The sequence below is a fragment of the Aquarana catesbeiana genome, linkage group LG06 (genome assembly GCF_042186555.1).
Source record: "Aquarana catesbeiana isolate 2022-GZ linkage group LG06, ASM4218655v1, whole genome shotgun sequence".
In the NCBI taxonomy this organism is placed as follows: Eukaryota; Metazoa; Chordata; class Amphibia; order Anura; family Ranidae; genus Aquarana; species Aquarana catesbeiana.
The window spans coordinates 17,158,145-17,174,757 of record NC_133329.1 but is presented as its reverse complement, the minus strand read 5'-3'; the positions used below and the strand labels follow the sequence as shown (position 1 = coordinate 17,174,757).

The window sequence follows — 16,613 nt, the reverse complement described above, 5'->3', positions numbered from 1 at the left end:
CTGCATTGTGCTCAGCAGGCAGTACAAACACTTAATGAAACCTATTCAAAGGAATGGGGCCACGCTGCAGCCACATGTGTGTAAACCATCCAACTGCCTGTGTAGGATTCTAGGGGCAGTAAAAACACAGGTCATCTGCATTTTTTTTTTACCTCCCCCATGATCGCAAGTGTAAACAAGCCCTTAGTTTCTATTATTTAGTCTGTATGAATGTTACAAACTATGGGATACAGTATATTTGATATCTATCAACATTGAGATTCTGACGGCCTACCACATTTCTCGAGGCCCTAAAATGCCAGGGCGGTACAAATACCCCCAAAATGACTCATTTTTTTTGGAAAGTAGACACCCTATGGTGACCTAATTTTTTTGCCACAATTTTTAAAAAATAAAGAAACACGCCTGTACTGAGTGGGTTAAAGCATGGATCTTGGTAATGGTGCACCAGATACGGCACATACATGGAGGGAGGAGGAGGTGAAGGGGTCGATGTACAGGTCATATACACTAGGAGGGTGCAGATGAAGGGTTAATGTGCAGGATATGAGTGCCAAAGGGTTTAATAGACAGGTCAGCAACAGGATGCAAGTGACACACATTTAGTGAAGTACAGAAAGTGAGTACAGAAAAGTGAAATGGTTAACAAAAACAATCCCATAATTTAATTAATTAAATCCCCACCTTCAATCGGCTGCGATCTATCCTTCATTTATCCGTTTATTGAATCCTCCTTCCTCAGTTGTGAAAGAAGGGGCGGGCTCTCAGATGTAAACAAATCTCAGTATTTACACTTGTGGTGGCTGTGATTGGTCATTACTGTCATCACAAATTAAAAAAGCAAAGAAATCTCTTCTTACCCGGATTTTCTGTGTTTTGCCAGGATTCAGAGCATCAAGCAAGGATTCTGGGAAATACAAATTAATATTAAAGGTTAAAGAGCTGCCACACTTTTCTGTTCATATCTATATCTACATATATTTCTGTTATAAAATCCTTGTTTGTAAATATATATTTGAACATAGGAACCCATGTTTTTAGCATGCTGTTTATACAGACATACAGTGTAGGTGCAACAACCATTCTCATATTTTATACTGCAATTACTAGTTATGCCACTAGGTGGTGGTGTTGGGTTTGATGCTTGCATAATAGAATGTTCTTCCTTGTGAAGTCCTTTGTCTCTGTGTTGTTTTTCCCATAAAACCAGAAGGGCTAAAGTGACCAGTAGGGATAAGCTTCTCGACTCGAACATCGGCTGTTTGCCAGTTCGCCGAACAGCGAGCAATTTGGGGTGTTCGCGGCAAATTTGAAAGCAGCGGAGCACCCTTTAAAAGTCTATGGGAGAAATCAAAAGTGCTAATTTTAAAGGCTTATGTGCATGGTATTGTCATAAAAAGTGTTTGGGGACCTGGGTCCCGCCCCAGAGGACATGGATCAAGGCAAAAAAAAGTTTTAAAAACGGCCGTTTTTTCGTGAGCATTGATTTTAATAATGCTTAAAGTGAAACAATAAAAGTGTAATATTCCTTGAAATTTCGTACCTGGGGGGGAACCCCGAACCACAATTAAAAAAAAAAATGACGTGGGGGGTCCCCCTAAATTCCATACCAGGCCCTTCAGGTCTGGTATGGATATTAAGGGAAACCCCGGCCAAATTTTTTTAAAAAAATGGTGTGGGGTCCCCCTCAAAATTTATATCAGGATTTTAAGGGGAACTCCGCGCCAAAATTAAAAAAAAAAAAATGGCGTGGGGTCCCCCCAAAAATCCATACCAGACCCTTATCCGAGCACGCAACCTGGCAGGCCGCAGGAAAAGAGGGGAGGACGAAAGAGCGCCCCCCCTCCTGAACCGTACCAGGCCACATGCCCTCAACATTGGGAGGGTGCTCTGGGGTAGCCCTCCAAAACACCTTGTCCCCATGTTGATGAGGACAAGGGCCTCATCCCCACAACCCTTGCCCGGTGGTTGTGGGGGTCTGCGGGCGGGGGGCTTATTGGAATCTGGAAGCCCCCTTTAACAAGGGGAGCACCAGATCCCGGCCCTCCCCCCTGTGTGAAATTGTAAGGGGGTACAAAAGTACCCCTACCATTTCACAAGAAAAGTGTCAAAAATGTTAAAAATTACAACAGTTTTTGACAATTCCTTCTTCTGGTTCTTCTGGTTCTTTTGGTTCTTCCTCTGGTGTTCTCCTCCGGCATCTTCCTCCGCGGCGTCTTCTCTTCATCTTCTTCTCTTCATTTTCTTCTCGGGCCGCTCCACATCCACGATTGGATGGGAGGCTCCCACTGTGTGATGCTTCTCCTCTTCTGACGGTTCTTAAATAACGGAGGGCAGGGCCACCCGGTGACCCCGCCCCCCTCTGATGCACGGAGACTTGACGGGAACTTTCCTGTGGCATTCCCTGTGACGTCAGAGGGGGTCACCCGTTACGTAACGGGTGACCCCACCCCCCTCTGACGTCACGGGGAGTGCCACAGGGAAGTCCCCGTCAAGTCCCCGTGCGTCAGAGGTAAGCGGGGTCACCGGGTGGCCCCGCCCTCCGTTATTTAAGAACCGTCAGAAGAGGAGCCTCCCATCCAATCGTGGATGCGGAGCGGCCCGAGAAGAAGATGAAGAGAAGAAGATGAAGAGAAGACGCCGTGGAGGAAGATACCAGGCCACATGCCCTCAACATTGGGAGGGTGCCTTGGGGTCCCCCCCAAAGCACCTTGTCCCCATGTTGATGAGGACAAGGGCCTCATCCCCACAACCCTTGGCCGGTGGTTGTGGGGGTCTGCGGGCGGGGGGCTTATCGAAATCTGGAAGCCCCCTTTAACAAGGGGACCCCCAGATCCCAGCCCCCCCTGTGTGAAATGGTAACGCTGCGGAGGAAGATGCCGGACGAGAACACCGGAGGAAGAACCAGAAGAACCAGAAACAGAAGATGGAGGAAGAAACTGAAGGAAGATAGAAGATAGAAGAAAGAAGATGGAAAGAAGAAGCATTTAAATAAAGGAATTGTCAGAAACTGTCTCTTGTCATTTTTAACATTTTTGACACTTTTTTTGTGAAATGGTAGGGGTGCTTTTGTACCCCCTTACCATTTCACACAGGGGGGAGGGCCTGGATCTGGGGGTCTCCTTGTTAAAGGGGGCTTCCAGATTCTGATAAGCCCCCCACCCGCAGACCCCCACAACCACCGGGCAAGGGTTGTGGGGATGAGGCCCTTGTCCCCATCAACATGGGGACAAGGTGTTTTGGGGGGCTACCAAAAAGCACCCTCCCAATGTTGAGGGCATGTGGCCTGGTACGGTTCAGGAGGGGGGGCGCTCTCTCATCCCCCCCTCTTTTCCTGCAGCCTGCCAGGTTGCGTGCTCAGATAAGGGTCTGGTATGGATTTTTGGGGGGACTCCACGCCATTTTTTTTTTTAATTTTGGTGCGGGGTTCCCCTTAAAATCCATACCAGACCTGAAGGGCCTGGTATGGAATTCAGGGGTCCCCCCACGTCATTTTTTTTTTTTTAATTTTGGTTCGGGATTCCCAGGTGGGGAATTTCCATGCCGTTTTTATCAATGAACTCTTATGTGTATTGTCAGACCGGCAAATCATTAATAGCCGCGTGTAGTTTTAAATGACTGTTTTTCCTTTGAAATGTCATTTTGCTGTCAGACTGTTCTAAACACGGGAAACATGCGCCCCTTTACAGGCATACTATAGACACCCCCCAGGTACGAAATTTAAAGGAATATTACACTTTTATTGTTTGACTTTAAGCATTATTAAAATCACTGCTCCCGAAAAAACAGCCGTTTTTAAAACTTTTATTTGCATTGATACATGTCCCCTGGGGCAGGACCCAGGTCCCCGAATGCTTTTTATGACAATACCATGCATATAAGCCTTTAAAATTAGCACTTTTGATTATTCATGTTCGTGTCCCATAGACTTTAATGGTGTTCGCGTGTTCGAACAAATTCCTTGCCTGTTCGCATGTTCTGGTGCGAACCCAACAGGGGGGTGGTCGGCTCATCCCTAGTGACCAGGAATCTTCAAACTACGGCCCTCCAGCTGTTGCGGAACTACACATCCCATGAGGCATTGTAAAACTCTGACATTCGCAGACATGATGGGAATTGTAGTCCCCGAACAACTGGAGGGCCATAGTTTGGAGACTCCTGGGCCATATTTCCTCATTACATGCTGTGTGAGTGCTACGCTGTGACTGAGCTTTACTGTTACTGTGCTGTACATAGCAGAGAGCAGATCTGTGAGAGGGGCCCAGCACACCCACTCATTACGCCTACAGAAAACTACAGCAGGGGGCAGAGACAAGACCAGTCCCCCTGCACAAGGAGAGAGAGCCTCGTACACACGAGCGGACTTTCCAGCAGACTTGGTCGGACGGTCTTTCCGCCGGACTTTCTGGCAGACTACCTGAACGGACTTGCCTACACACGACCGGACTTTCCGGCAGGCTAGGTCCGCCCGTCTTTCCGACGGACTTTCACCGGAGTTAGGCCCCTTTCACACGGACGGATAGAATGATGCTTTTAGCTGCGGATTTTCTAATTTTCTACCGCAGCTAAAAGCACACAATGCTTTCCTATGGCCCCATTCACACACTGCGAATTAGATACATGCGGTCCTGTGCGGATAGAATAAATAGAATTGACTGCGTCCAGGAGCGATTTAGTGCAGCTATCCGCACATAACCGCAGGTAATCGCAGTGCACTGTGTTAGCTGCGGATAACAGCACCGAGCTGCTCGACGGGAAACATCACCCGGAGACTACGCCCCCTAAAACGTCACAGTCCCAGCATGCCCAGGGACTGTGACGACATAAGGGGGCGGGGTCTCTCCACCTATATAAGTCACATCGGAGCGCTCAGAGAGCATTGCAGAAGTCCGGGCCTCCGCTAGCAAAAGAGCAGCATGAAGATAGCGGAGGAGCCGGCAGAAGAACTGGAACACCGGGAGCAGAGGTCGAACACCGGGAGAAGAGGCCAGATACAGTGGAGAAGAACCAACCGGACGCCGGGAGAAGAGGAACCGGAGGGACCCCCAAAGTCAGAAGAAGACCCCTGAAGCCGGAGGAAGACCACCCCCGAGCTGTCTAATGAATTACTTTAAAAACCTGTGTAGTGTGTTTTATTATTGACACTTTTTCCCTAGGTAAATGGGTAGGGGTACCATGTACCCCATACTTATTCACATTGGGTGGGGGGCCGGGATCCGGGGGCCCTCTTTTTAAAGGGGGCTCCCGGATTCTGATAAGCCCCCCGCCCGCAGACCCCAACAACCAACGGCCAGGGTTGTCAGGAAGAGGCCCTTGTCCTCGTCAACACAGGGACAAGGTGCTATGTGGTGGGGGGGCCCGCAGGGTGCCCCCTCCCCCAAAGCACCCACCCCCCCATGTTGAGAGCATGCGGCCCGGTACCGTTCAGGAGGGGGGGTGCTCGCTCGTCCCCACCCCCTTTCCTGACCGACCGGGCTGCGTGCTCGGATCGGGGTCTGGTATGGATTTTAGGGGGGACCCCACGCCATTTTTTCGGCGTAGGGGGTTCCCTTTAAAATCTTTACCAGACTTAAGGGCCTGGGATGCCCCACGCTCACTGCAATAGGAAAATGTGTTTTTCCTATTGCAGCGAGCGCGAGATGCAATACCCTGCCCTTGCGTCATATCTGGTCCGTCGGACCAGCATACAGACGACCGAGACGAACGGGCTTTCCGTCAGGAACTGAGTCCAGCGGACCAAGATTTGAAACATGCTTCAAATCTAGGTACGGCGGACTTTTGGGAAAAAAAAGTCCACCGGAGCCTACACACGATTGGATTGTGTGGCGGACTCTGGTCCGCCGGACCAAGTATGCCGGAAAGCCCGCTCGTGTGTACGCGGCATGAGTGGTCTTTATTACAGGAAGTCTCTGAAAAATCTGGAAGAACAACAGGAATGGAGGTTCCTCAGGACAGGAAGGGAGGTTGCCTGGGGCAGGACAGGCTTGGAGGTTGCTTGGAACAGAATAGGAAGGGAGGTTGTCTGGGGCAGAATAGGAAGGGAGGTTGTCTGTGACAGAATAGAATGGGAGGTTGCTTTGGACAGGACAGGATGGGAGGTTTCTTAGGACAGAACAGGAAGGGAAGTTGCTTGGGACAGGAGAGGAAGTGAGGTTGCTTGGGACAGGACAGGAAGGGAGGTTGCTTGGGACAGGACAGGAAGGGAGGTTGTTTGAGACAGGACAAGAAGGGAGGTTGTTTGGGACAGGACAGGAAGGGAGGTTGTTTGGGACAGGACAGGAAGGGAGGTTGCTTGGGACAGGACAGGAAGGGAGGTTGTTTGTGACAGGACAGGAAGGGAGGTTGCTTGGGACAGGACAAGAAGGGAGGTTGTTTGGGACAGGACAGGAAGGGAGGTTGCTTGGGACAGGACAAGAAGGGAGGTTGTTTGTGACAGGACAGGAAGGGAGGTTGTTTGTGACAGGACAGGAAGGGAGGTTGCTTGTGACAGGACAGGAAGGGAGGTTGCTTGTGACAGGACAGGAAGGGAGGTTGCTTGGGACAAGACAGGAAGGGAGGTTGCTTGGGACAGGACAGGAAGGGAGGTTGTCTGTGACAGAATAGAATGGGGGTTGCTTGGGACAGGACAGGATGGGGGGTAGCATGGAACATAACAAGAAGGGAGGTTGCTTGTGACAGGACTGATAGGAAGGTTGCTTGGGACAGGGCAGGAAGGGAGGTTGCTTGGGACAGAACAGGAAGGGAGGTTGCTTGGGACAGAACAGGAAAAGAGGTTGTTTGGGACACAACAGCAAGGAAGGTTGCTTGAGACAGGACAGGAAGGAAGGTTGCTTGGGACAGGACAGGAAGGGAGGCTGCTTGGAAAAGAAGAGGATGGGATGTTGCTTGGGACAGAACAGGGTGGGATTTTGCATGGAACATAACAAGAAGTCCACCGGAGCCTACACACGATTGGATTGTGTGGCGGACTCTGGTCCGCCGGACCAAGTATGCCGGAAAGTCCGCTCGTGTGTACGCGGCATGAGTGGTCTTTATTACAGGAAGTCTCTGGAAAATCTGGAAGAACAACAGGAATGGAGGTTCCTCAGGACAGGAAGGGAGGTTGCCTGGGGCAGGACAGGCTTGGAGGTTGCTTGGAACAGAATAGGAAGGGAGGTTGTCTGTGACAGAATAGAATGGGAGGTTGCTTTGGACAGGACAGGATGGGAGGTTTCTTAGGACAGAACAGGAAGGGAAGTTGCTTGGGACAGGAGAGGAAGTGAGGTTGCTTGGGACAGGACAGGAAGGGAGGTTGCTTGGGACAGGACAGGAAGGGAGGTTGTTTGGGACAGGACAAGAAGGGAGGTTGTTTGGGACAGGACAGGAAGGGAGGTTGTTTGGGACAGGACAGGAAGGGAGGTTGTTTGGGACAGGACAGGAAGGGAGGTTGCTTGTGACAGGACAGGAAGGGAGGTTGCTTGTGACAGGACAGGAAGGGAGGTTGCTTGGGACAAGACAGGAAGGGAGGTTGCTTGGGACAGGACAGGAAGGGAGGTTGTCTGTGACAGAATAGAATGGGGGTTGCTTGGGACAGGACAGGATGGGGGGTAGCATGGAACATAACAAGAAGGGAGGTTGCTTGTGACAGGACTGATAGGAAGGTTGCTTGGGACAGGGCAGGAAGGGAGGTTGCTTGGGACAGAACAGGAAGGGAGGTTGCTTGGGACAGAACAGGAAAAGAGGTTGTTTGGGACACAACAGCAAGGAAGGTTGCTTGAGACAGGACAGGAAGGAAGGTTGCTTGGGACAGGACAGGAAGGGAGGCTGCTTGGAAAAGAAGAGGATGGGATGTTGCTTGGGACAGAACAGGGTGGGATTTTGCATGGAACATAACAAGAAGTCCACCGGAGCCTACACACGATTGGATTGTGTGGCGGACTCTGGTCCGCCGGACCAAGTATGCCGGAAAGTCCGCTCGTGTGTACGCGGCATGAGTGGTCTTTATTACAGGAAGTCTCTGGAAAATCTGGAAGAACAACAGGAATGGAGGTTCCTCAGGACAGGAAGGGAGGTTGCCTGGGGCAGGACAGGCTTGGAGGTTGCTTGGAACAGAATAGGAAGGGAGGTTGTCTGTGACAGAATAGAATGGGAGGTTGCTTTGGACAGGACAGGATGGGAGGTTTCTTAGGACAGAACAGGAAGGGAAGTTGCTTGGGACAGGAGAGGAAGTGAGGTTGCTTGGGACAGGACAGGAAGGGAGGTTGCTTGGGACAGGACAGGAAGGGAGGTTGTTTGGGACAGGACAAGAAGGGAGGTTGTTTGGGACAGGACAGGAAGGGAGGTTGTTTGGGACAGGACAGGAAGGGAGGTTGCTTGGGACAGGACAGGAAGGGAGGTTGTTTGTGACAGGACAGGAAGGGAGGTTGCTTGGGACAGGACAAGAAGGGAGGTTGTTTGGGACAGGACAGGAAGGGAGGTTGCTTGGGACAGGACAAGAAGGGAGGTTGTTTGTGACAGGACAGGAAGGGAGGTTGTTTGTGACAGGACAGGAAGGGAGGTTGTTTGTGACAGGACAGGAAGGGAGGTTGTTTGTGACAGGACAGGAAGGGAGGTTGCTTGTGACAGGACAGGAAGGGAGGTTGCTTGGGACAGGACAGGAAGGGAGGTTGCTTGGGACAGGACAGGAAGGGAGGTTGTCTGTGACAGAATAGAATGGGGGTTGCTTGGGACAGGACAGGATGGGGGGTAGCATGGAACATAACAAGAAGGGAGGTTGCTTGTGACAGGACAGATAGGAAGGTTGCTTGGGACAGGGCAGGAAGGGAGGTTGCTTGGGACAGAACAGGAAGGGAGGTTGCTTGGGACAGAACAGGAAAAGAGGTTGTTTGGGACACAACAGCAAGGAAGGTTGCTTGAGACAGGACAGGAAAGAAGGTTGCTTGGGACAGGACAGGAAGGGAGGCTGCTTGGAAAAGAAGAGGATGGGATGTTGCTTGGGACAGAACAGGGTGGGATTTTGCATGGAACATAACAAGAAGGTAGGTTGCTTGGGACAGAACAGGAAGAGAGGTTGCTTGGGACACAACAGGAAGGAAGGTTGCTTGGGACAGGACAAGGAGGGAGGTTGCTTGGGACAGAAAAGGAAGAGAGGTTGCTTGGGACTAGGGATGAGCCGAACACCCCCCGGTTCGGTTCGCACCAGAACCTGCGAACGGACCGAAAGTTCGCACGAACGTTAGAACCCCATGGGACTCTATGGGACGCGAACGTTCAAAATCAAAAGTGCTCATTTTAAAGGCTAATTTGCATGGTATTGTCCTAAAAAGGGTTTGGCGACCCGGGTCCTACCCCAGGGGACATGTATCAATGCAAAAAAAACTTTTAAAAACGTCCGTTTTTTCGGGAGCAGTGATTTTAATGATGCTTAAAGTAAAAAAAAAAAGTGAAATATTCCTTTAAATATCGTACCTGGGGGGGTGTCTATAGTATGCCTGTAAAGTGGCGCGTGTTTCCCGTGTTTAGAACAGTCCCTGCACCAAATGTCATTTTTAAAGGAAAAAAATCTCATTTAAAACTGCTTGCGGGTTTAATGTAATGTCGGGTCCTGGCAATATGAATGAAAATCAGTGAGACAAACGGCATGGGTACCCCCCCAGTCCATTACCAGGCCCTTTGGGTCTTGTATGGATATTAAGGGGAACCCCGCACCCAAATTAAAATAAGGAAAGGTGTGGGGCCACCAGGCCCTATATACTCTGAACAGCAGTATACAGGCGGTGCAAACAAGACAGGGACTGTAGGTTTGTTGTTAAGTAGAATCTGTTTGTCATTTTGAACGGGTACATTTTTAACGTGTTTAGCTCCAGCCAAAAAATCTTTTTTGAGCTTTTTGGAAAAGGTAGGGAAGGGTTATCACCCCTGTGACATTTGTTTTGCTGTCTTTCCTCCTCTTTAGAAGATTTCACCTCACTTTTTGTCCCAATGACAAATGTTTTTTGAGAATTTGGGTTTTTTTGTGGAACAAGGATTGGAAAGCATCAGTGGAAAGGAGAAATGTTTTTCCCATATTAACTCTTACAGGAGAGAATTTCCCTTCCTAGGGGTAGATTTCATCTCACTTCCTGTTGTCTCCTTCCGTTTGCAAGTAGGAGTCATTTGTAAGTTAGATGTTTGAAAGTAGGGGCCTGCCCTATATACTCAGCTGAAATTTGGGCCTTAGGTGTTGTTGTAGCCACAACAACCTAAGCCTTCACAGGGCCCTGCTGTGAAATATTATATCAAGAATTGTAATTACATGCTCCTGTTAAACAGGGGCAGAAAAACTGGGCCTTTGGTGGTGGTGGTGGTGGTGCTGGTGCCACAACACTGTAAGTCCTCACTCGCTCTTGGTGGGTGCAGAAATGGGCCCTGCTGTGAAATATTAGCTCAAGAATTGTAATTACATGCCCCTGTTGAACAGGGGCAGAAGAATTGGGCCTTTGGTGGTGGTGGTGCCACAACACTGCAACCCCTCACAGACACTCTAGTTGGAACGCAGGAATGAGCCCTGCTGCAAAGTATTGCATCAAAAATTGTAATTACACGCCCCTGTTAAACAGGGGCAGAAAAATTGGGCCTTAGGCACTGGTGCTGGTGCCACAACACTGCAACCCCTCACAGACACTCTAGTTGGGACGCAGGAACGAGCCCTGCTGCAAAGTAATGCATCAAAAATTGTAATTACACGCCCCTGTTAAACAGGGGCAGAAAAATTGGGCCTTAGGCACTGGTGCTGGTGCCACAACACTGCAACCCCTCACAGACACTCTAGTTGGAATGCAGGAACGAGCCCTGCTGCAAAGTATTGCATAAAAAATTGTAATTACGCGCCCCTGTTAAACAGGGGCAGAAAAATTGGGCCTTAGGCACTGGTGGTGGCGCCCAGAACCAAAAATGTTCTTACAAGCTATCAGCGTGATGATTGAGGAGGAAGAGGATAATTACTCAGGGATAGTCACTCAGCATCAGCATAGGCAGTCTTTGAAGGGATCTGAGATTTCAAAAAAAATTATTCGGTTACATCAGCATCAGGTGCTTGGTAGCTGGTGGTGATCCAAGACTGATTCATTTTTATGAAGGTCAGTCGATCGACCGAGTCGGTGGACAGACGCACCCTGTGATCGGTTACCACGCCTCCAGCAGCACTGAATGTGCGTTCTGAAAGAACGCTGGATGCAGGACAGGCCAGTAGCTCAATTGCATACTGTGCAAGCTCTGGCCAGTGATCCATCCTCAAGACCCAGTAACCCAGAGGATTTTCGGTGGGAAAGGTGTCCAAGTCTGATCTTGCCCCCAGGTATTCCTGCACCATGTAAAACAGACGCTGGCGATGGTTGCTGGAACCGATCATACCTTGGGGCTGCGGACCAAAAAATTGTCTGAACGCATCGGTCAGACGGCCACCTTCTCCACCGCTCCTTCTTTGACTGACCGAAGCCTCAGCAACACGTTGTCCAGAAACAGGAGTTTGTAACCTCCCAGTCTCTGGGATCGCGTTGCACAGACCTTTCTGCAAGGCCTCCCGAAGATGTTTCATCCTCTGCTCCCTCTGCGATGGCAAGATAAGGTCCGCAACCTTACCCTTGTAACGTGGATCAAGGAGGGTTGCCAGCCAGTATTGGTCCTTCTCCTTGATACCACGAATACGAGGATACTTACGTAGGCTTTGCAGGATCAGGGAGGCCATGCAGCGTAGGTTTGCTGAGGCATTCGGTCCGGAGTCCTCTGGGTCACTAAGGACGACATGGTCCGCAGCCATTCCTCCCAGCCACGTACAAGTCCATGTGTTTCTTGGGACTGATCCCTTAAAGACTGCTGCTGATGCTGAGTGCCAGGCTCCACCTCCATACTGACACAATCTTCCTCCTCCTCCTCCTCCTCCTCCTCTTCCTGTGTGATCGGCGGGCACGCAGGAACACTGTTTGGATAAAGGGGGCCTTGAGAGCTAAGGAAGTCCTCCTCTTCCTGCCTCTGTTCTGCCTCAAGTGCCCTGTCCATTATTCCACGCAGCGTGTGCTCCAACAGGTGGATAAGGGGGACAGTGTCACTGATGCATGCACTGTCACTGCTCACCATCCTCGTGGCCTCCTCAAATGGTGACAGGACAGTGCATGCATCCCTGATCATGGCCCACTGGCGTGGGGAAAAAAAACCAAGCTCCCCTGACCCTGTCCTGGTGCCATAGTCGCACAGGTACTCATTGATGGCCCTCTGCTGCGTGTGCAGCTGCTGCAGCATGGCCAACGTTGAGTTCCACCTGGTGGGCATGTCACAGATTAGGCGGTTCTTGGGCAGGTTAAACTCCTTTTGGAGGTCCGTCAGCCGAGCACTGGCATTATATGACCGGCGGAAATGCACACAGACTTTCCTGGCCTGCCTCAGGACATCCTGGAAGCCCGGGTACCTGCCCAAGAAACGCTGCACCACCAAGTTAAGGACGTGAGCCAAACAGGGCACATGGGTCATTTTTCCCTGTCGGAGGGCAGAGAGGAGGTTGGTGCCATTGTCGCAAACCACCATTCCTGCCTTAAGTTGGCGTGGCGTCAACCACCTCTGAACCTGCCCCTGCAGAGCTGACAGAACCTCTGGCCCAGTGTGGCTCCTGTCCCCCAAGCACACCAGCTCAAGCACCGCATGGCATCTTTTGGCCTGCGTACTTGCGTAGCCCCTTGAACGGCTACAGAGCACCGCTGGTTCCGAGGACAAAGCACAGGAAGAGGCCATGGAGGAAGAAGAAGAGGAGGGGGTGGAGGAGAGAGGTGTGTCACAATCATTAGCATTTTGGAGGCGTGGTGGCGGAACAACCTCCAACACTACTGCACCTTGTCCTGCATCCTTCCCAGCTGCCAGCAGAGTCACCCAATGCGCCGTGAAACTTAGGTAACGTCCCTGTCCATGCCTGCTGGACCATGAGTCAGCGGTAATATGCACCTTACCGCTGACCGCCCTGTCCAGCGAGGCATGGACATTGCCTTCCATATGCCGGTAGAGAGCCGGAATCGCCTTCCGTGAGAAAAAGTGGCGTTTGGGTACCTGCCACTGAGGAACCGCACATTCCACAAACTCACGGAAGGGGGCAGAGTCTACCAACTGAAAAGGCAGCAGTTGAAGTGCTAGCAATTTTGCCAAGCTAGCATTCAACCGCTGGGCATGTGGATGGCTGGGAGCAAACTTCTTTCGGCGGTGCAGCAGCTGGGGCAGGGAAATTTGCCTGGTACAATCTGACGTCGGTGTACCAAAAGCAGATTGCCCACAAGTACTTGGCTGTGACACACCTAATTCTACACCTTCATTCCTCTCAGTGCAGGTCTCAGAGAGGACTGAAGGTATAGTGGGGTTGGAAATCTCAGCTGATGAGGAGCAAGAAGAGGTCCTCTTTGTTCTTTGGTGTGGGTCTTTTAGATACGCTTGCCAACGAACTGCATGGCAGGTCAACATATGTCTGGTCAAGCATGTGGTACCCAAGTGGGAGATGTTTTGGCCACGCGAGATACGCTTGAGACATATGTTGCAAATAGCAGCGGTGCGATCTGATGCACTCGTCTCAAAAAAGGCCCACACCAAAGAACTTTTTGAATAACGTGCAGAGACTGCAGTGCCCTGCACATGTGGAGCTTTAGGGTGTGATGCAGTTAATGTGCTGCCCTTAGGCTGGCCCCTGGAGGGCATCCTGCCTCGTTGGTGATGTGATGCCTCCTCCTCCTCCTCCTCCCTCCTATCAGGCACCCACGTTGAGTCAGTGACCTCATCATCCCCTCCCTCCTCATCACTGGAGCAAACCTGGCAGTATGCTGCAGCAGGGGGAGCATGACTGCCAGATTGCTGTCCTTCTTGGGCACCCCCTCTGTCCGTGCTCATGTTACTGCCTTCATCGAGCTCAGTATCATCATCAGAGCCTTCCAAACGCTGGGCATCCTCCTGGAGCATGTACCCAACACTGTGGGCAAACAGTTCGAGGGACTCCTCAGGAGGACATGGTGGGGCTAGGGAAGGAGTCACTGATGAAATTGAGCCGAGGGAAGAGGCCGCTGCTTTGCCAGACAAAGTACCCTGGGCATGGGTGAGAGAGGATGAGGAGGATGAGGACGGCTTGGTCATCCACTCTACCAAGTCTTCCGCATGTTGCGGCTCAACACGGCCAGCTGCCGAAAAAAAGGCCAAGCGTGTCCCACGGCCACGTGCTGATGAGGATGCACCGTCTCCACGACCAGCACTAGACACAGAGCCTGCTTGCCCTCTCTTATTGGCTTGTGACTGTCTGCCTCTCCTTCTTGGCCTTCCAGACATACTAATGGCCTGTAGCTGTACTAAGCTGGGATATATATATATATACCGTATTTATCGGCATATAACACGCACTTTTTTCCCCTGAAAATCAGGGGAAAATCGTGGGTGCGTGTTATAGGCCGATCCCCCCCCAATTGTGTGTGATCGGAGCGATCCACAGCCGTGTGGAAATTCAAATACGGCGCCGAGACTGCAGGGACTCGGCGGAGCGGAGCTACACATAGCCGAGAGTCCTCGGGTTTTCTCTGCGCCGCTTACAGTCCCGCCCATAGGGCGGGACTGGGCGGGACTGTAAGCGGCGCCGAGAAAACCCGAGGACTCTCGGCTATATGTATCAGCGCTCCGCCGAGTCCCTGCAGTCTCGGCGCCATATTTAAATTTACACAGGGCTGTGTATGACGGCAGGGATCGCGGCGATCCCACAAAGCTGCACGGGGGCAAGGCTGCACGTGGGGGGCAAGGCTGCACTGGGGCAAGGCTGCATGGGGGCAAAGCTGCACTGGGGCAAGGCTGCACTGGAGAAAAGCTGCACTGACAAGGCTGCACTGGAGAAAAGCTGCACTGACAAGGCTGCACTGACATGGCTGCACTGACAAGGCTGCACTGACAAGGCTGCACTGCCATGGCTGCACTGACATGGCTGCACTGACAAGGCTGCACTGGGGCAAAGCTGCACTCACAATTCTGCACTGGGGCAAAGCTGCACTGACAAGGCTGCACTGACAAGGCTGCAATGGACACTGGGGCAAGGCTGCACTGACACTGACAAGGCTGCAGATGGACACCGATAACGCTGCATTGATGGGCATTTTAATGTAAGTTTTTCTTCCTTAAACTTTACTCCTAAAAGTTTTTTCCTTAAAATTCCCTCCTTAACTTGGGGTGCGTGTTATACGCCAGCGCGTGTTATACGCCGATAAATACGGTATATATATATATATATATATATATATATATATATGTACTGATATTGCAGCTAGCAAAATCAACTGCCTGCCTTTAGTATGAGAACACCACCAACCTTCTACAGGTAGCTTTAGCTGAACACTGTGAGGTGGACGCACCCCACTAACTTGTAGGTTTAGCTGAACACTGTGAACAGGACGCACCCCACTAACTTGTAGGTTTAGCTGAACACTGTGAGCAGGACGCACTGCACTAACTGTAAATAGTCTAGCTGCTTGACTGTGGTACTAATAGGATCAAAAGAACACCAGTAATTTTCTTCAGGTAGCTGTATATACTATAACAAGACAAGCCTGCCTGTCAGTAAGAAGATAACAGGAACGGATCTAGCTGAACACTATGAGCAGGACGCACTGCACTAAACTTGTAGGCTTAGCTGAACACTGTGAGCAGGACGCACCCCACTAACTTGTAGGTTTAGCTGAACACTGTGAGCAGGACGCACCCCACTAACTTGTAGGTTTAGCTGAACACTGTGAGGTGGACGCACCACACTAACTTGTAGGTTTAGCTGAACACTGTGAGCAGGACGCACTGCGCTAACTGTAAATTGTCTAGCTGCCTGACTGTGGTACTAATAGGATCAAAAGAACACCAGTAATTTTCTTCAGGTAGCTGTAAATACTGTAACAAGACAAGCCTGCCTGTCAGTAAGAAGATAACAGGAACGGATCTAGCTGAACACTGTGAGCAGGACGCACCCCACTAACTTGTAGGTTTAGCTGAACACTGTGAGCAGGACGCACCGCACTAACTTGTAGGTTTAGCTGAACACTGTGAGCAGGACTCACTGCACTAACTGTAAATAGTCTAGCTGCCTGACTGTGGTACTAATAGGATCAAAAGAACACCAGCAATTTTCTTCAGGTAGCTGTATTTACTGTAACAAGACAAGCCTGCCTGTCAGTAAGAAGATAACAGGAACGGATCTAGCTAAACTGAATACAGTGTATATATATATATGCAACACCTGGGATGCATATATATATACACAATACACTGTAAGTGCAGATAACTGACTGACTGTTCTGCCTAATCTATCTAACTCAAATCAAATGTCACTGTCTGTCTCTCTCTCTCTCTCTCTCTCTCAATGAACGCCGGAACACACACTACACAGGGCCGCTGTGCAGGCGGCCTTATATAGTGTGGGGCGTGTACTAAATCCCCTGAGCCATAATTGGCCAAAGCCTCCTTGGCTTTGGCCAATTACGGCTCTCTATTCAGGCGGCGCTGTGATTGGCCAAGCATGCGGGTCATAGTGCATGCTTGGCCAATCATCAGCCAGCAATGCACTGTGATGCTGCAGTGAATTATGGGCCGTGACGCGCCACACGAATTTG

At 50.7% G+C, this 16,613-nt stretch overlaps 1 protein-coding gene across 9 annotated transcripts in view; it reads right to left on the bottom strand.

Annotated features, from left to right (window-relative positions):
* The window catches only part of LOC141148189 (guanylate-binding protein 1-like), a 229,852-nt gene that overhangs the window by 69,028 nt on the left and 144,211 nt on the right, over positions 1 to 16,613 (bottom strand). For all 9 annotated transcript variants that reach the window (XR_012245180.1, XR_012245181.1, XM_073635388.1 and 6 more), the window contains one exon: positions 861 to 907. Coding sequence is in view for 7 of the 9 variants with exons in the window: in XM_073635388.1 (XP_073491489.1) it covers positions 861 to 907 (47 nt within the window). In the remaining 2 variants the exon portion in view is untranslated. The remainder of the gene's footprint in view (positions 1 to 860; positions 908 to 16,613) is intronic.